The sequence below is a fragment of the Athene noctua genome, chromosome 2, assembly GCF_965140245.1.
Source record: "Athene noctua chromosome 2, bAthNoc1.hap1.1, whole genome shotgun sequence".
NCBI lineage: Eukaryota > Metazoa > Chordata > Aves > Strigiformes > Strigidae > Athene > Athene noctua.
In genome coordinates this window covers 158,510,823-158,530,440 of record NC_134038.1, presented here as the reverse complement: position 1 = coordinate 158,530,440, position 19,618 = coordinate 158,510,823, and the positions used below count along the sequence as shown (strand labels likewise).

The following is a 19,618-nucleotide window of genomic DNA, read 5'->3' as shown; positions in this document are numbered from 1 at the left end:
GTTTAATAACTACAATTTAAAAAAATCAATAATAATTTTTAAAATAGTGTAATAATAATTATAGTAATGAAAAGGGATATAACAAAAAGAGAAATAAAACTGAAGAACAAAAAAAGTGTTGCACGATGCAATTGGTCACACCTGCTGACCAATATCCCAAGCAATGATCCTCCCCTCTTGGCCAACTCCCCCGGATTTATACACTGAGCATGATGTGCTATGGTATGGAATAGCCCTTTGGCTAGTTGGGGTCAGCTCTCCTGGCCGTGCTTGCTCCCAGCTTCTTGTGCACCCCTTGCTGGCAGAGCATGAGAAACTGAACAATCCTTAACTTAGCATAAGCACTCCATAGCAACAACTAAAACAATAGTGTGTTATCAGCATTATTCCCACAATAAATCCAAAATGCACCGTGCCGGCTACTTAAAGAAAATTAACTCTATCCCATCCGAAGCCAGGGCATTGGTTTATGAGACTCATGTTTTCAGATTGCTTGGGGATGAATCAGCACAGTCCATTGATGCTGTATTGCCTCTCTAACTTTCAGCATGTCAGCAAGCAGATGCACTGAAAAGAGACTTTGATGAAAAGATTTTTCTGGAATGCCTTTCCTTCCCTAACTATAAGATTAAATATAAGCATATAATATGAATTTACACAACTAGTACTCTTATGTCAGAGTGAATAACTACAAATTTCATCTTTCAGGCTGTGATACAGATTTTGGTTTAAAGCCATTCATAAAGCTAGACTATGTAGGCACAGAACTTCTACTAGAAATATCTCTATTTGCCAATTCTCTACACTTTCTCTTTTAAAGGACGAATAATCTTCCTTTTAAAAATTAGAGATGTTTCCATCCAGAAGACAGTTTACAAACAAAGCAGTATTCTTGCATAGATTTTCAAAAACCTGGATGAGGTCGTACTCAAGGTACCCACAAGCGGTAGCAACAGTGCCATCAGTTGCCTCAGGATAAGATGAAAATTCTGCTGAGGGGTTCTCATTTTACAGCCTTGTAGACAGATGGCTTTTTGGGAAGCAATTCAAGCCTGACAGTGAAGAGATCTAAGGCAGTTCTTCAAAGCAAAAAGTAAAGGAGAATTACACACACACACCCCTTGAAAATAGACTTGAACACAATGTACAATTTAAGTACTGGAGAGATTTTACTCTAATTCCTAATTTGCCTGAGTTTATTGGCAAAACCGCTGAAGTTATAAGACATAATAACATTAAAATGAAACATCTTTATTTCTTTAATGGCAAGCTTTGGCTCATACAGATTTTCTGTCTTGTAAAGTGCAAAAGGCCAAACAGACCAAATTCATGGCTTATGAAAGGCAGTTCATTCAAGAAATGAAATTATTTTTTTCTGCAGAGAACAGAGAGTACAACAGCAATAAAATATGCTTTTAATTTTTTCTTCTAGAGATAGCCAATTTTGCAGAAAAAAAGCAAAGGTGTCAATTTTATAAAAATTTGGTTTGAAAGAATATTCTCTGTAAAAAGTTTATTCCTAGCCTTCCAGTTCTCATAAAAATGCATTTAATTCAGTCTGATGTAGCCTTGTGAAAATCTATTAGGCCATGTACAAAAATATTTCCCACTATTTATCAGCATTGTTAGTGATAATGATCATAGAGTAGTACTTCTACCACAATTTAATAGTCTTGCAGAGGAAGATTTTTACAAGACTGTTTTGTTAATTCAACCAAACAAGAAACCTCAGCCAGACTGGAACACTGAGACCATAATTGAGCACCCGAGATTTTTCAGAAGAATTAAAAGGGTGCTGCAGCTTTTTTATTTTATACATTTAAAAAAAAAAAAAAAACAAATTAAATAGAACTCTTGGTTGTCTTTACTTCTGTCTAGTGTCCTTCTTTTGAATGCTATCACTGATAATCTGTTTTCTGGTGACTCTTTCACCTGATGTTTTACCGCCATAATATAACTTACAGCCCCAAATTATATGAACTAAATATCAGTAGGAAAGTCAAAATTGTATTCCTTAATTGTAAAATCATCTATAACTTATTAATCATGCTCCTTGTTTAGTAGTAAGTATCAATTATATAGTTTGCTGAGAATGACATGGCGGAATGTCTAGTAGACCCAAATGGACATTTGTAAGATTTCTAAACATGTTTGAATCATTCACTCTAAATAGAGCACTGCAGTGCTTGCTAAGAATCCATTTCTTTTTCAGCCATAAAATCTCACATAGGTCATTACCACTGCATTATTAGATAATTGTAAAAAGTCATTGCCCCTCAAAAGGAAAAAAGCATTTCTTCTGCAACACTTTTTTATCAAAATGCATATTTCTCTAAAAAAAAAATAATATGGAAATTGGAAAGCTGTAGAAATCAAAAAATAATGTCAATGTTTCAGGGTCTGTTGTTTTCTTCTAAAAGCTGGTGAACAGGTTTTTCCAATATTATTGAAATTACTAGTGGAAATAAAAAATCCTCTTTGAGGATATAATTTATTCTGATTAAATTTTACAATCCAGACTGATTTGATTTATATCACATGCTATAGAAACTTTTCACAATGGCTTCCTTGGAAATACTTTAACTCCTACTCAGGTTAGAAGGAACTGAACATGCGTATAAATTCTGAAAGGTGGCCGAGCAGTGCGTATTTCTAGTAAATATGACTCCTTTCTGTTTAGGAAGTTTAAGTGAATTTGTTTACAACATAAGATGGGTTCCCTTTTGCTTGTTGCTTCAGCTGCTACAGAGGTTTCCTTTTCATTTGATGTTGGAAATGGGCCTGTGGAGATCGTCGTTAGATCTTCCAACCAGCTCAATGATGACCAGTGGCATCGGGTCAATGCTGAGAGGAATGTCAAACAAGCCAGCCTGCAGGTAGACCAGTTACCTGTGGAGGTGCGTAAAGCACCAACAGAAGGACACACGCGACTGGAATTGTACAGCCAGCTCTATGTCGGTAAGATGCAGAGCAGGTAACTGGGCTTTGCTCTCACACTGAACGCTCTTTGCTTCGTGTCTTGCCAACAGCAGTTAGTTTAATGTGGGAAATTGCTCTCCTGAAGCACTTGCATGACAGCACAGGCGGAAAAGAAAAAAAAAGAAAGACAAAAAAGAAAAAAAAAAAAATTCAAGTATGTCCATAATTACAGAAATAAAAAGATCAACTAAGAGAAAAATATTCTGTGCCAGCAACTTGTCATTTTTCTTTCCCCACCTGCAGCTCCTGGATGAAAGTGCCTTTAGCAGTCACTAGTGCCAAACTCCTTTTTTGCCAACTGTCTCTCACACACACACACTTATTCACCACAGAAGTGAAAAATTCTGCATAGGTCTTGCCAGGAGTGCATGTGCCTGCAGTGCCTATCCTAACCTCGGCAGCACTTTCAGCCGCAAGGTTTGATCATTGCCCATGCTTTTGCATTCACGGCTCTCACTGCAGTCTTTTCTCTTCAGTCCCATGGGCTGTTTGCCCATTTGATGTAGGAAAGCATCACACAGTGTTACACAAATGCATTCCCTGGAACCAAGTTAGTCCAGCTGCTGATCTCTGCTACATTTTGGGCAGGCTATTCCAGCAGCACTTGTATTTCTCTGACTGCTGCGAAGTGCAGCTATGCCAAGTGCCATTATCTGGAATCAGAACTGCATGAAATGTTGAGCAAAGCAGCACTTCCCTACCTCTCTAGATATCTGTTAACAGGAGAAGAGGGAAGGGGGAAGGAAAAAAGACATTATCTCTTTTTTTTTTCCCATGTTACTTAGGGTTCAACAGGAGAAATTAATTAAAATTATGTTTAAAGCCTTCATTGCCTTAATAAGCAGCACGGTGTCACTGCAAAGTGTGTATAACATGTCACCAGATGTGTAGTCATTATTTACCAGCTCAGATTCTCCTTTACTGCTGTGATCCCAATAAAAGGCAGTTTCAAAATAAGCTGAAATGTGAAGTTTGTTTAAAAGGGGGAGCCTTAGCCTTTTAAAAGAAATACAAAGCCTGTTACTGAAAACAGGAAGAACTGGATTTTTTTTCCAGCCTGAGCTCTTGGGGAATTGTTGATAATGTTGATTTTTATTGATAGCTTTGAATTAACTGTATAACAGCTGCTGAAGAACAGCAATGTTTTGAAATACCTAGTACCTTTATTGCCAAAAACTGAATGTCCAAATCCACACCAGATTCTCTTTCTTTCTTCATCATATCCATTTCATATGACTTGCTGTTGAAGCACACATCTCAAAGAACAGATTTATTTCTTTACCCACAGAATTGATATGAGTTGGAGCATCCCGAATGAACACCCTGAACATCAGGGCGTGGAGATTAATACTGAACAAGATTTGTTTTGGTGCCTCCTGTTCCACTTGCTGTAGAATAAATATCTATTCCTTGGGCCAACAAGAGAGCCAGAGGGATGATGACTTTTGTGTCCTTGGGGCTAGGACAATCACCAGAGGGGAGAGAAGGAAGTTAGATTATTAGGGGGTTTTTTGTCACTGCAGTATATGAGTTTACACAGAATGGAACCACACCAGAATGCCCTCTGCACTGTGCACTCAGCACAAACTGAGCATTGTCTCTTACTCCAAAACATTCAGTTACCAGTAGTTAATTGGAAGCAACCCTCTCTTTTTGGTGTGTATTTAGTCCTCTTCCCCACTCAGGTAAATATCAGTCTCTGTGCTCTGTGGTGATGAGCATTCAGATCTCCTCAGGGACTCTTCATCACCTGTGGCACAGCAGTAATCAAAGAGATGAGAGGATGAGGAGAAGGGATGACAGGCACTCAGTGTTATTAGCTTGTATTTTTTAGGGTTTTTTTGTTTCTAATCCAGCTCCAGATAAGACTTTCCTAGCTGAAATCACATTTTTCAGCAAGTGCTTACAAGGGAAAAAAAAGGAATAGTTCTTAGTGACTGCTAAGAAAAGCCATCTCAACCCAAATTTTCAAATGTAGCTCTTCAGTGTTACATCCTTCACACTATACTCAAGAAGCTAAACAATATACCCAGTGTTGCTTGGAAATGAACATCTGTCTTTCCTATTGCAACTGAGTGGGGATTTAAATATTTTCTTTCTTTCCCCATCATGGCTTTGAAAAATGTAACACTGTATAACATATTATGGCATTATTATTAGCATCCATCTCATTAGCATACCTTCTCAATCAAGTCAAGACCATTTCTTCCACTGTTATCTCTAAAAATCTTGAAGTTGAAATGAAATGAGGTCTTCCAGTGGAGGGCTAGAATCTCTAATGTCTGAGCAGTGTAAAGCAAACACACCTACTATTTATGCTTACTTAAGGTATGGTATCAAAAGGTTAGGTTTCAGTGATTTCACTGTCGTTAGGACAATGCAATTCCTTGCATTTACAAAGAAGTTACTTACTTCCAGCTGTTGTCACAAGCTTAGCAGGATATTTCATGTAAAGCAACAACAATAAAAATCTGTTCAGTGTTGTCTCACAGTTTTATATTCCCTCTCAGGTGCTGCAGGAGGCCAGCGAGGCTTCCTGGGTTGCATTCGTTCATTAAGGATGAACGGGGTGACGCTGGACCTGGAAGAGAGAGCAAAAGTCACGCCAGGAGTGAAGCCTGGCTGCTCTGGCCATTGCACGAGCTATGGGATGTACTGCGCAAACGGCGGTAAATGTGTCGAGAAATACAACGGCTACTCCTGTGACTGCTCCAAAACGGCCTATGATGGACCATTTTGCATTAAAGGTAAATACTTTAGTGCAGGAGGCAAAGTATGGGAGAACTATCTGCCTGAGAAAAAGCACAGTAGACCCAATGCTTCAGCTTTTATTAATTAAGCACGTAAATTGTTTAATACCTCTTACAAACAAGTCAAATTGTACACTTACATCTTAAACGTGATGATTTAAAACCACATGTCTCATTGGTACTAATACATATTACCTATTTAAATCCCATAATACAACAAAATGCATGAGGAATGCCTGTAGTCATAGCAGGTCTGGCAGACTATTCCATAGTCTTGAGCTGTTGAACAATAAATTCCTACTAGCACAATGCCATGGTTAATTCATTAGAAAAAACATGGATTTAAACAAAAGCTACCTGGTCTCATTCAGAAACATACTTGGAGATACATAGGTATAAGCTTTGGGGTGAATATCTTACAAATTGGGAGGCCAGGATTTGGGTTAAAAATTTTATCCATCCATAACCAGATCAAGTCTTTTAGTAGCTCAAACTGGGTTAGAGGTTGAACTCGCTAGGGTAAGGGAAGGTACAGGGCTCCCACATCTATGTGAGTCCTTTGGAAATGCCAGAAGTATGTTCTGAATTTTCACAATCAATGATTGTAAGAGACTGATTTACTATGAACACACATGCCTGCATAAGGAAGAAAGACAAGGAGTGAGGGAAAGACAGATCTTACATATCAAAAAAAAAAAAAAAAAAAAAGGCAGAATTAAGATGCTAATTTATTTCCACCCTTCTTTTTTATTTTGCCAGAAATTATTGTGACAAAATAGCAGTGAGAATATAATTTTCCAAATGTTTGCAGGCTTTGTAGCCATTCATTTGTTTCCATTATATTTCCATAGGATATTGTCATTATATTCTTGAAATACTCTTCTCAATACCTCTAAAGGTTTGATCACATTTACCTGAGGTGCTAATATCACTCAGCAGCTCTCTTTCACTGTGCTTTTCTTGGTACACAAAATCACCCAATCTGTTGCTTTTCCTAATCATTTTAAAAGCTTTCTCAGAAGGTACTAATCTTACATATTCAACTAAAAAATGTGAAGGCTCCTCTCATGACTATCTGTGATGTTAAAGAAACCTGTAGCCACATAAACCGTTCTGCTTTTACAGTACTCACTGTACCAGGAATCCTGTGGGCAGTCTGGGTTGTCACCAAATTCCCTTCATGAAGCTGTCTTGGCAGTAGGGAAATGTTCCTGTCCTTTGACATTCTGGTTTCCAACTCCTTCTTATTTTTGCAAATATCCATACCCGTCTCCTTTCCAGTGTCCTAGTTTTGGCTGGGATAGAGTTAAAGTAGTTAGAATAGTTCTGTGGTTTGGATTCAGTATGGGATCTGGTATGAGGAGAATGCTGATAATACACTGATGTTTTCAGTTGTTTCTGAGAGATCAGAGACTCTCCAATTCTCCGTGTCCTGCCTGTGCACAGGTGCACAAGAAGCTGGGAGGGAGCAGAGCCAGAGCAACGGACCCAAACTGGCCGTTGGAATATTCCATGTCATGTAACATTATGCTCGTTATATAGATGAGGGGCAGATGGAAAGGAGGGGGTTTTTTCTTGCTTCCAGGATTGCAATTGCATGATCTTGGTATTTCAGGATTGCTAGCGGGGAACAGGCTGGCTATCAGTCCTGCAGGTGGTGAGGAAGCGCATTGTGCATTACTCATTTGTACTTCCTATTATATTTTTTTTTATTACATTTATGAATTACAATTACTAATGTTTCTATCTCAATCTAAAAGTCACCCTTTACCCCTCCAATTAATCCCCCATTCCCTGGGCAGAGGACGGTGAGTGAGTGGCTGTGTGGTGTTTGACTGCTGGCCAGGTTTAAACCACGACATTCGGACACACTCAGAGGAAACCAAGTTTATAACAGAAAGCGACAGTCTTTCTACCTGATGCTGGGTTATGGACAGTTTTCTCCTCACACACTTCAGCCCCTTTCATTTACAACCATATATATCTACCTTCATTTAATTTTAACATAACTGACCCTTGTCTACTGCTGATGTTGCTAACACATTGGAGCACCCTCTTCTAAAAGCTATGGGATTGCTTTCACATCACCAGATATTCTAATGAATCTCTAGCATGATTATTTTATAAATTCCAATAAATACGATGTATTTCTTGTGCAGCAGAAGTGAAGCAGATGCTGCTCTAGCTGATGGCTTCCACTGCGCTTGCATGCAGGAATTTCATCAGGTTTCGCTGTGCTGTGTTGCTTCAAAGACAAATTATAAAACATGTCCATCACATTCAGGACTGTACATACGGTTAGTCCTGAGAATGTGAGAATGTTTTCAGTTAATTTAGCAAGTGGTTTATCATGAGTTGAAGAATGCAATGCATATTTAGTGTTTCTGCTCATTAGCATAGTTATGTTAGAGGAAACCCATTCAGGCTGGAACTGGGTCAGTCTCTTACAGATCACATGTGTTGACTTAAAAAAAAAAAAAAAAAAAAAAAAAAGGAAGAAGAAAGAAAATAATTGCTGCCATGCCATATTCAGTGAAGTCTCTTTTTAGTTTTTTTCTTTATTGCCAAAACTCATCACACTGGCTTATATTTGTGTTTTCCTGTTTATCTTATGTATACATAAACGCCAAACTTCTGCCAAAACTAGCTCTAAGCTAGTTTATGTTTTGTGGATGTGGAGCTAACAGAGTAAAAAGTACCATGAGGGGAATAACTGAGCACCTAGCACAGACAAACCCTGGTTTTGGCTGGTCTGTAAGCACTGTCATAGCAACAGCAGGAATATCGTACTATATTATGCTATAATATTCTCCTTATCAGCCTCTCAGTCCAGCTGAAGACCCAGAGCTCTGACAGTGATACTTTGAGCACACAGTAGAACTTGCTGTAAGCTACTGCTGCCAGGCAGCACTGAGTCATGTAAAGGTACTCAAGCTAGCGTAGGGACCTCTGTACCACACACTGTTGTGCCATTTAAACATAACGTCAGATCTCTGCTTCAAATATCAAAAATATTCCAGGCTAAAAATATCTCTCTAAATCTTAAGACCTTATGTACAAAATGCAAATTACCAATTTCCTATCTGTTAGGGCTGAAAACTGATGTACTCATCTAGAATATCCCGAAGTATGATTTAGTATGGGTGACTTCATGGGGCTTCTCCATAGAAACAACAGTGTGGCACTGGGATAAAGTATAGAGGATAAATTAAACACAAAATAGACTGGGTTTGGGGCATCCTGTGATCAAAATAATTGTAAAACCTCTGTAATAGTGCTGATAATGAGATCTTTAAAACAGTTCATTTTCAGCCCATTAAATTTTACATTGTAAATTTAACTTGCATTAAGCCTTTTAAATCAAGTAAAGCCCTGGAACACCTTGTGCATGTTGCCAAACTCCCTGGACTTGTGAAAGAAGAGGATCCTCCATCTTCTTTTTAATAGCAATTGCCCTGTCCATGAGACAAGACTGGATATATTTTCTAGATACAAAAGGCAATCATACAGTACTAACGATAGCAAAATAAATACTGGCAAAACAGCCAAGTATATTTTAGTTTAAAAAAAAAAAATTAATTATAAACTTTTTAAATTTGTTGGAAAATAGCAGGGAATTTTTCCCTGCTTTCCTTGTAAAATAAAAATGTTACCTGAATAATATTTTAGTTGATTTGGATGAGAACATCTTAATTCTGATATTTAAATTCATTTTTCATTAACACTTTGACACTTTTCTCTCTCTAAAAGCACTGGAATGTCTGTGAACATGTTTTGAAAGAGTACATTCTCTGTTTACAATCAATTCCATTCTTTATAGTAAGGACATAGTTGAATACTGCTCAGTCACTTGTGATTTTCTAACCTGCACCACAGTATGTAGTTGAATGCTGTGATGTTGGGTGAGTCTAATATAAGGCAAGCAAGAATATTTTCCTTTTTTTACCTTCACTAGGAATTCACGGCAGCTGCCAAGAAATAACAAAGTTAGTGCTTTGCATGATAAACTAGGTCTAGGTTTTGTTATTCTACTCCTCTGAGTAAATATTCCACGCCAAGTAGCTCTGTTGATTTGACAATCAGTAGTACCTGACTTTTTAAGTCATCACATTCAAACCAATATGAGATATTACCAGAAAAATATGCTACTTAGGAGGAGTGAAAAGTGGCATAATATAATACCTGTCAATATACCACAGTCTTCTCTTCCCATTGATTTTAACTTGCCACAGGAAGCTTTTCTTATCCAAAAATTTTGATATTCGAGTCACTTCCCATGGTAAACTTTTTGGGGTTGGTTACATACTGAAACTGCTAGCAGATGAAGTAATAGAAAGAATCAAATATTAAAAAAAAAAATAATTACTATAAGGAAATCACCATACAGTGCTTCATAAGTAATGGATACATCTCACAATAAAAACAGGCCTCACATGTTGTGGATTCTTTTGCTGATGAAATCCATCCTTAGAGCCACTGACTGATGACTGACAAGAAATTACATTGTCTTCAGCCTTATTAGCAGCAGATCACAATGTGATTGATGTGGCAGTGGCCTGAAAATCACACTATTTTTTTACAACAAAGAACAAAAAAGTGCAAAAACGCAGTCTGACATCTATTTTAACTTTATTTTTCTTTTTTATTTGGGGCATATGCAATTGGCTTCACTTCTCCTTTCATTGCTCAGAGAAATTGTTCTGAGGAATAGCTGCAGTGTTTCTGCAGTCCTACAGATTGCTTTCTGACCTTTCCCTGTCCTTTGCTTAAGCATAAATTTGGGGTTTTTTTCCTCCCACAGCTGTCCTGTCATCATAAAAGCATTTCTGAGAAAACAATTAAATTTTGTTGCTTTAAAAGGCAAACTCTTTCCTTCCTTTAAACAAAAAGAACGAAGGTCAAATGCTGAAATGGCTATGCAGAACCTGTGGCAGCACTGTGATGTGGGGGATCCCCCAAGGAGAAGACATTCTTCCTTTGGGTACTGAAGTGCTTTGGATCAACAGTAGGAGAAGAAATTGCCCTCCACCAAAAGAGTGTGGGAAAAAAAAGAATAAAATTTAAACAGCTGGTGCTGTGACTCATGTGCCTTCAGGTGTGCTGGAAGAGTAAATTCAAAGCTTTCCAGTTTCTATGCACTCAATTTGCATCAACAAACACCAAGGAGATGAGTACAGTGTATACACTTTTTTCTTTCTTTCAAGTAAAGCTCAGAATCAGTGTGAATTATTGCAATCCTCATGCCAATGCCCAAACTATACTCTTTCATGTTTGTTTTATATTTGCATGAACCCCAAAAGCCCTTACAGTAGTATTGTCGTGATCATATTTCCTTCCTTTCTTGCTCCCTTCTCTGCCTCAAAGAGAAAAATCAGCTTTATACTAAGCCGAGTGGATGCAAAAAAGATATAGCAGATCTGGGGCTGTAGTGCATGGGTGAAGCATCTCTGCACCATTCCACAGACTCTTAGGTTGACACTTGATCATCTCCAAATTCTGCCCTGTTCATACCAATTCCATTCCTTTTAATTTGCTGTTTGGAAATACATTTCATTGCTTGGCTGTAAGTAATGGGGAGGTGATTGTTTGAGTGGTTTAAGGTAACTAACTTCTTAGTTTTCTTAATCCCAGAACCTGGAAAATCAAGATGACATTCCCTCCCACCCCCAAAAAAATTCTGTTGTACACAAGGTGATCATAATCTGTTAGCTGAAAGTTGAATCAGAAATTTTGGGGCGTCAGGAAAGTTAGGCTTACAGTCTGGTAAGTCTGAATGCTGCAATCAAGTTTTTCTACGTGTAGATCAAACTTCAGGACTTGGCATCTTAGCCTCTGTTGAGTAAATATATATACTCACAAAAAATATATACTCTGTAAAGCTATTCCATTCTGCTGTCCTGTCAATACTGCCTTATTAAACAGGTACAGTTGTGCTCTAGTGCTTTGAGAATTGCATTTCACTTAAGTTGCAAGAATGCTTTATTGGAAAAAAACCTTTTTTTTTCTTTTTAAAGCAAACCAAAACCCCCATACTATTTACATAACTCAAAGAGATATCAACCTGACTATAAACTGAACATGCTAGCCCACTTACATCCGTAATAAACTACTTATAAAATGCAAGGATTTCTTACTCTGTATACAGAAATCAAATAAATCAGGGTAATATGTTTAAAAATATTAAGTCCTGGCTCAGAAAATTTCAATTTCTTTGTCAGCTAACTATAATAAGCCTGGTCTGCTGTGGTTGCTCACGGAACACAGATGTTTTATGAAAGATAAATAGAGCAGCTTCAGCAACATTGCCAGCTGCTGCATGCCTGTGCAAAGGCAACTGAGAGATTTGAGGTTCTCACACCAGACCCCTATGTGCAATATTTATACACCTGTATGCTAGTGGAGTAGTATTGGCACCTCACAAGCTGATGAGGTATTTATTGTTACAATAGCTCTGTGATGTGAAAAGATGTTTTTATTATGGTAATGCAGAAAGCAGATGAGATAATAAGGGAAGCAAGGAACTGCTAGCTTTTACGGTGGATACCCGTGGTACAGGAAGGAATTGAAGCCAGATCTCACCGATCAAAGTTGTCACTCTGAATACTATGCTATCATCAAATGGCAGTCTCTAATATTTCTCAAACAGCTCTTGCAAGGCTGCAAGTTTTTCTCTGTGGTTACCTCTGAGCACCTCCAAAGACTCCTCAGCAGGAAACCATGAAACCTTGTCTGTTGAATATTTGACATGATGTTTTTCTTCATCCATCCTGTTTTATTTGATGGGGGTTTTTTAACCATTTTGGATATTTCCATTAGAAGGGAGATGGATTTTCATTTAGATTCAGCAGAGAATACGCAGTGCAGGTTGCCATTCCCTTATTCTGAGTCTGCTGTCCTAGACATCAGTTCAAACAGCTGGAGCTATAGAAAGATCTATAGTAATTTCACATCAGTGCAGAATGAACCACAACTGATTTTACGGACATTTTTAGACTTTCCTTGGCATGTGCACTTCTGTCAAGGTATGGCAAGGTAGAATAAAAGAAATCTGCTTTACAGGGCTATTGCAAAAGAAAGTTCAGAGCTCAGCCTTGCTTAGGTATGCCAAACTGCTTCCCAGGAGAATCTATCTGTCAACATTGACTAGGGAGGCTTGAAGGTGTAATGAATCAGGTGGCTTAACCCCATCTTCTGTGACACTCATCCTGTTCTACTGAAGGTAGCAGGAAACTGCATGGATTTATGTTCAGATTCCATGGTTTCACTGGTGCACATTATTTTACATATCCCCCAATTCCGATGATCATTTGTACAAGAAAACTTTTTTAATACTTTTTTAATATTCTTATAGAAGAAGCAAAGCCTCGGCAGGTTTCTATTCTATTAATGCCAACAAGCAATTGCTGTATTTCAGTATTTTACTCCAAACATAGAAAATTCAAATATGTATCACAAATTATTACAGTAATGGCAGCCAGAATATGAGACTTGAGGATGTAGGATAAAAACTTTAAATCCCCACTTCTTGGCCTCATGAACTAAATACTGTCAACCTGAAGGTAGAATAAAATGTTGAGTGAACTAACCAAATAAATGGTAAGTATTATCATATTAAGAGCACTCAAAGTAAAGGCTCTCCCAGATCAACAGCTGCAAGATTCTGACCCTTTACTGATGCCCTGTGGCCAGGATGTATCTCAGCAAACAGTCTTAATCTTTGTGACGACAGCCTGGAAGTAACTGCAATTCCTGATGCTCTCTAGCACATTTCAGCCACAAGCTAGACAAGGAAGCTCTACTTAATCTATATTCAATATTCATAACTATATGAGAAATCAAAAAGGAAAGAAAATTATGCATTGGGAAAAAAGTTTTGTTCGGCTGTCTACATTGCCCTAACAACCTTTGTACATGCATCGAGTGTTAGAACACCTCCAGTGACTGTCCTTTGAATTTTGAAAATGCTGCTTTTCACATCCAGAACTCCATGCAGGGAAGCCATAGCACTGAGCACTGGCAAGCAGCATCACAGAGTAATATTTTTAATTTACTGAATCTTGAGCAGGGCCAAGGAGGCATTTAGGGCCTCCATACGGAACATGCTTACAGCTGTAAGAAGGCATTTCAGTCAGCTCTGTGAAACAGAGAAGAGAATGTTTCTCTGCTGCAGTTTTCATGTGTCCTGGCCAGTCTTCGTAGTTGTCAGGATTTTGCCTCCAGCTTCTGTAAGGTTGGGATTTTACCCTTGTTACTGCCCATTAATAAGATTGCTTTGAAGGCTCAGCCTCAAGAAAGCCAAATACAGTAACACCAGAGAAGTAACCAGCATTACTTTGTCCCCAGATAAAAGGTGACACAAGCCAGGTCTTGAGTTTACTTGGAAAAATGTAAGATGGCAGCTGTGAGACAGTGATGGCTGTCCTACTGCAGAAGGTAGATTCCACCTCTTACGGTGCCATTCTTGAAAAGCTCCTGAAATTGGGTTTTCTGTGGGGTGGGGGCTTTTTTTGGTAGCTCCCCAGATCTGTTGCTTCTTGATTTATTAGGAGTAATATCTTGCACTTGATTCATGACAGTCCCTGATAACATTCCTATCGCAACTGTCAGCGCAGGGTAAATTCAATTGCTAGAAAGCCTGCTGAGTTCTGTATCTTTTATATATACACCTCCAGATAGAAAATCTTGCTGAAGCTGTGTTCAGCCACACCTTTGCCATGCTGGCAATGCTCTTCACAGGTGTGAAAAAGGTAATGGAGAAGGAAGACAAGTTCTGAGTGTAACTAAGTGTATGGCTACCAGAATCATTATAACTACCTGAGAAGAGAAGACCCAACGCTGACATTTCACCAATGTCAAACCATCAGCAAAGGAGAATCAGGTTTCTACTTCTGTTCTCTTAGGTCTACAACACTGGCCCAGAAATGTCATGAGATTGTGGAATTTTTGTAAGAGCAATGGGTTTTTTGGTTGCTATTTGGCTTTTTCCTTCAGTCTTTCAATACTCCTGATTGCAGACAGAATGGGAGTGTACAAAAATAAAAGTAGCTGTGTGGGGAGAGGGGGACTGGGGAGATGACCAAAGAATTGTCACCTTCAAAATAAGTTTGTCAGTTACGGGTTCCTGTGCATTTTGTGTAGAAGTTTTGTATCAGTTTTCACTTCATCCCTTTTCAAATTGACAGTTTGGTAAAATATGTGCAGTTCACACTGGGGATGTGAATCTTGCTTGATAAAATAATTTCTGATGAACCACAATTCCTGTTCTGCATTCCTCTACAAAGAAAGCTGGAACTGTATGTATTTGCAAAGTTTGTCAACAGAGAATGACCGCACTGGGCATTGGTGTAGAAATAGGTACTGCTTTCCAGAGAAAACCAATCTGTTTCTACCACATTAATTTCCTCAAGGTTTCTGCCTCAAAATGGCAGTTTGCAGAGGAACGTTTCACTACACCTTATGTCGGATGTCCCAAAAGTTGTCTTTTCAGATAACATATGAAATATTACAAAAGAAAGCAAAGGGTTTTGCATGGAAACCTCCCCCACATTTCAGCAGCAGAGTTTGTGCTGCATTTTACCAATTTTATTCAGGCAGCTTGAATGGTTTTCTGAATGAAGGGCTTCAATATTCCCTCTATCAGAGCTTCAGGAAGATGATACGCTTGTGACCTCCAAGTAGATAATTTCTTCATTGATCAGCCCTCAGCATTTCCAAGCCATCTGATAGCTGTGTTCAATATAGAGAAAATTATCTTTTAGCTTTTTCTAGTATTTCCTAATAGTTTAAACAACCTGAGCCTGTGAGCTGCTGAGCACTTTGGAGCCCTGCTGCAAGGACTTCAGCTTCATTCAGTAAAGAGCGTAATCATGTGCATCAACCTCTTTGCCAAGCTGGAACTAGAGGGCATTCAATGTTTTCCTGTTGAGGGCCTAATACACTTATACAGCCAAAGTGAAGCTTCCTCTTTTCCATCCTCTTAAAAGAGGCGGTGTGCATGTGAGGAGAATTTCAAGGCTCATTACAATAGCTTGTATACCTGCAGTAATACAGCTAGACTGAAAATTATTTTCTCAGTGCGAATCCAAGTTAAACGTATAGAACATTCTTTGCTCCGCTGTGAAACCCTTTGGAAAAAAAAGGACTTACCATTTCAGAGAGAACCATGAAATAAAGCCTCCTTTGAAATAATGAACTTTTAAAGTAGCAATTCATAGCATTTACAGCTCTGGAAAAATGCATTGCACACTTTCCAGTTTAGTCCCAGAGCAGTGCTGAGGTCAGGACTGACGGTCCCAGTATTCCCAGTGTGTGAGGCCCTGCGCAAGCATAGCACCGGACAATCCCAAAGATCGCTCCTAAAATAAAAGGCATGACAAGCAGTAAACAGGCTGGAGGCAAACGTAATTTTGCGTTGGTATGCTGTGTGAATCCGTGGAGCCTGTGCAGGGGCAGCGGTGCCCTCCAGCAGAGCAGCAGTGTCAGATGGCAGGGCTGCCCGTGGCACCCAGCACCCCAGCTTTGGAATAAAGAGAGAATAATTAGCAGCCATAAGGATATTTTTAAGCCAGTCTTGCAACTGCTTAGAGCTGCAGCGTATACTGGTTTAGATTTGTAAATCCTAGAGTTTATTTTCAACACTGCTGTTAACGGCAGAAGGCATCACAATTTGTGGAAGTATTTTCAAGATGGAGCCCTTCACTTTTAATCCAGGAGTACTTCAGTTGAGTCTACTGCAAAATATAGTTGTTAAACTGAACTGCCTCCCCCATAACTGTTCCAGGATGATTTAAGGTTTTTTCTATAAAATGACTGTTATAAGTCTATCAGAGTGATCGGATTATTTATAGCACCTTGGGACCACAACTTGACTCCATGTTTTATATGGCCACACAGTGAAAGTGACTATGATATTTCGAGTTTTGGAGAATTTTTATATGTTAATGGGAAAACTTAAAGCTTTTGCACCACTAGATTTAGCAAAATTCTGGAAAGGAATATCAATAAAGTCTATTATAATTTTACCTGTCTTCTTGTCTTTTCTCTGCTCAGCCACCGTGAATAAAGTCTGCAGGCTCTTTCCCAACTTGCTCAGTGTCACTGCATAGCCTGTAAAATGGACATCTCATTTCGTATGTTTTGAGATAAAACCTTTGCTTAGATTTGTGTGAAGATTCCAAATGCCAAAAGGGAATAAAAATTAAATTTCTTTTAAAATATAGTGTGTTGATTTTTCAGAAGTTTAGACAGGCAATTTTGTACCAATCTGTGGCACCTTTGCATCATGTAGGAAGATAGTAAATGATGAAAGGTTTTTTTTAGGAGTGGTCACCTCTTTAAACATAGCCTATAACCATTCTTTAAGTACAGTACTCATATGCTACGCACATAATCTTTATTCATCATTCTTTAATCCCTTATGAAATGTCCATAAACATGCCTTAAGTTCACATGTAATTTAAAAAATTCCTTTAACGATGTTGTCCCAGGTGGCAAAGCCTAACCAGGACCACAATGTCACTAAATTAATGACTGTCATATGAAGCCAGTCCAGTGATCCCCAATAGACTTAGTAGGTTATACACTACTAATGGTAGGCAACTGTGTTGCGATTCCTGTAGGAGGCTGTCAAAGTCAGCCTTCGCTGTAAGAATGTCAACCTTAAATTATGTTTTTATTGTTAAGAAATAGGCAGGACTGCATTATTATGAGAAGTAATAACAATGCTTTTTCAGCTGAAAGTATTAATTCTGCCAAAAGTAGTTTTATTTTCTGTCAGGGGTGTTGAAACATGATGTTTTGTCCCATATTAGTTTGAAAACTTTGTCTGGGTAGCACCTCCTGGGAGCTACTGTTCAGATGCCTCTCATCTTGTTCCCCACTGAGTCAATCTCCCTAGTTAATTTTATCTCCCATAAGGGCATCCAGGTTATGCAGTTCTCATGAAGGAATTTGCTAGCAGTGGATAACTTTCTAGCATTGTGTCCAATCCTATTTCAAATCTTACAGTTGCTATAATTGCCATCATTCTTTTGTGAGGTCTTTCCAAATCCACTCAAATTTGCCAGTCAGAATTGCTGTTTTTCCTTTTCTTTGACAGTGTTTGCTTACTGTGTCCCTTAAATCTCTCTTCCTTGTGTCTTCTTCTTTGGAGCACTACCTACTGCAAGACTTCAGTGAGAATAAATCTTAAGTGTGGTTATTCTGATCTGTAGTATTGAAATGAGAGATAGACATAGACATTCTGTGTGACCCAAAGGAAATCTTTCCTTTGCTCTGTGAATCCAGGTACCTACCAATAAAATGGAGATCGTCCTTTTCATTTTCTTTGGAAAATAGTGAGGCTCTTGACCTAAATATTGGCAAAGTGCCTAAATAATGCAGCAGTAGAAACATGCGCAGATTAGTACTGATCAAGTCAGTACTGATATGTTTCATCCAAAAGGTGTCAGTACATTTATTTTATTTTCTATTTATTTATTTTATTTTTATTTTCTTGCTCTTATCTTGAAGATGTTGGAGCATTCTTTGAAGAGGGAATGTGGCTTCGTTACAACTTCCACTCCCCAGGGACTAGCATGAAGGATTTAGTTAGCCGAACACTTTTGAGTTCTACAGATCCTGAGACCACAGTGCCTGACCTCAACTTGAATAAAGAAGAGCTCAGCTTCAGCTTCAGTACCACCAAGTCCCCTTGTGTCTTATTGTACATCAGCTCCTATACCCAGGACTTCATGGCTGTGCTTGTCAAGCCATCTGGTAAGCGACTGCTTTGGGATCTCTCTGTTGAAGGCAAAATTGATAATAATACCAGGTTGATGTTCAGCTGAAGCTCTGAACTAATGAAAAAGTCTCTTCACCCTCGTCATGTAGAAATAAAGTATGTGGGACCTGAACCTGTATTATGCTGTACTGGATTTTGTACTGATGTAATTGTTCAGTTTAGTGGGGTTTCACTAGCCGACCCTCCCCTTCAAAACAAAACAGGGGGAAAAAAAAAAAAACAAAAACAAACAACAAAACCCCTGCTATATCAGTCAGATCAATGCCATGAACTAGCATTACGAGGACAAGTAGACATCTACATGTAGGCACCTTAATTGCTGAACTCATGGCAATATCACCAGTAGTCAGTGGAAAGTGTTCTGAAAATCTGGATACCCACTGAAGTGACTAAAATATGGATGTAGCATAGTGTATACTGTCCTAAACATTTTGATGATGGTTGAAGGTTGGATATGGACCATTTGCTGTGGCAGTATTAGAACTGCATATAAACTGAATATACATTAATTCCAAAGAGTTCCTTAGTGCTCCATGAAAATCGTAATTAGGATGATTTTACTATCGTCCTCTTTTATGGGATAAGTTAATATGAGTATTGCACATGTCACTCTTTTTTTTTCCATTCATTGCGAAAAAAGAAGTTACATGAGAAAAATCCCACATCAGACATCTAAAGTCATAAAGGTCTAGGGCTGCTCTTTTGGGCCATAATATTTCCAGTTTTGATCAATAATGAGGCCTGCATTTCCCTTTTCAAACATCTTCCTTTTAATCAAATATAAAATTTTTTTATGAAGAGCAGACACTTCAATTTTGTTTAGAAAAGAAAAATCTGTCTGGCAGTATGTCATGAATATCAATTAACCATTTTAGCTATACTTTTCTAACAATATAACCCGAGGTTTTCATTTCACCATGTATTATTAAGTTTCCGTAAAAGTCCAGACGGTCACCCGTCAACAACAATTAGAAGTGAGAGCAAGAAAGTCCCTTGTGTAGTTTATGTGTCAGTGTTAATTTGTTGTAATTTTGCCTTTATTCAATGCATATCAATGTTTTTTTTCTTTAGAAAATATTATGCTTTGTATAACTGTGATGGTTTGACC

General features: G+C 38.3%; 1 protein-coding gene across 1 annotated transcript in view; it reads left to right on the top strand.

Annotated features, from left to right (window-relative positions):
• CNTNAP2 (contactin associated protein 2) overlaps positions 1–19,618 on the top strand; it is a 1,190,827-nt gene that overhangs the window by 1,074,431 nt on the left and 96,778 nt on the right. The window contains exons 17-19 of the mRNA XM_074900878.1: positions 2,740–2,958; positions 5,490–5,726; positions 18,240–18,485. Coding sequence (XP_074756979.1) covers positions 2,740–2,958; positions 5,490–5,726; positions 18,240–18,485 — 702 coding nt within the window. The remainder of the gene's footprint in view (positions 1–2,739; positions 2,959–5,489; positions 5,727–18,239; positions 18,486–19,618) is intronic.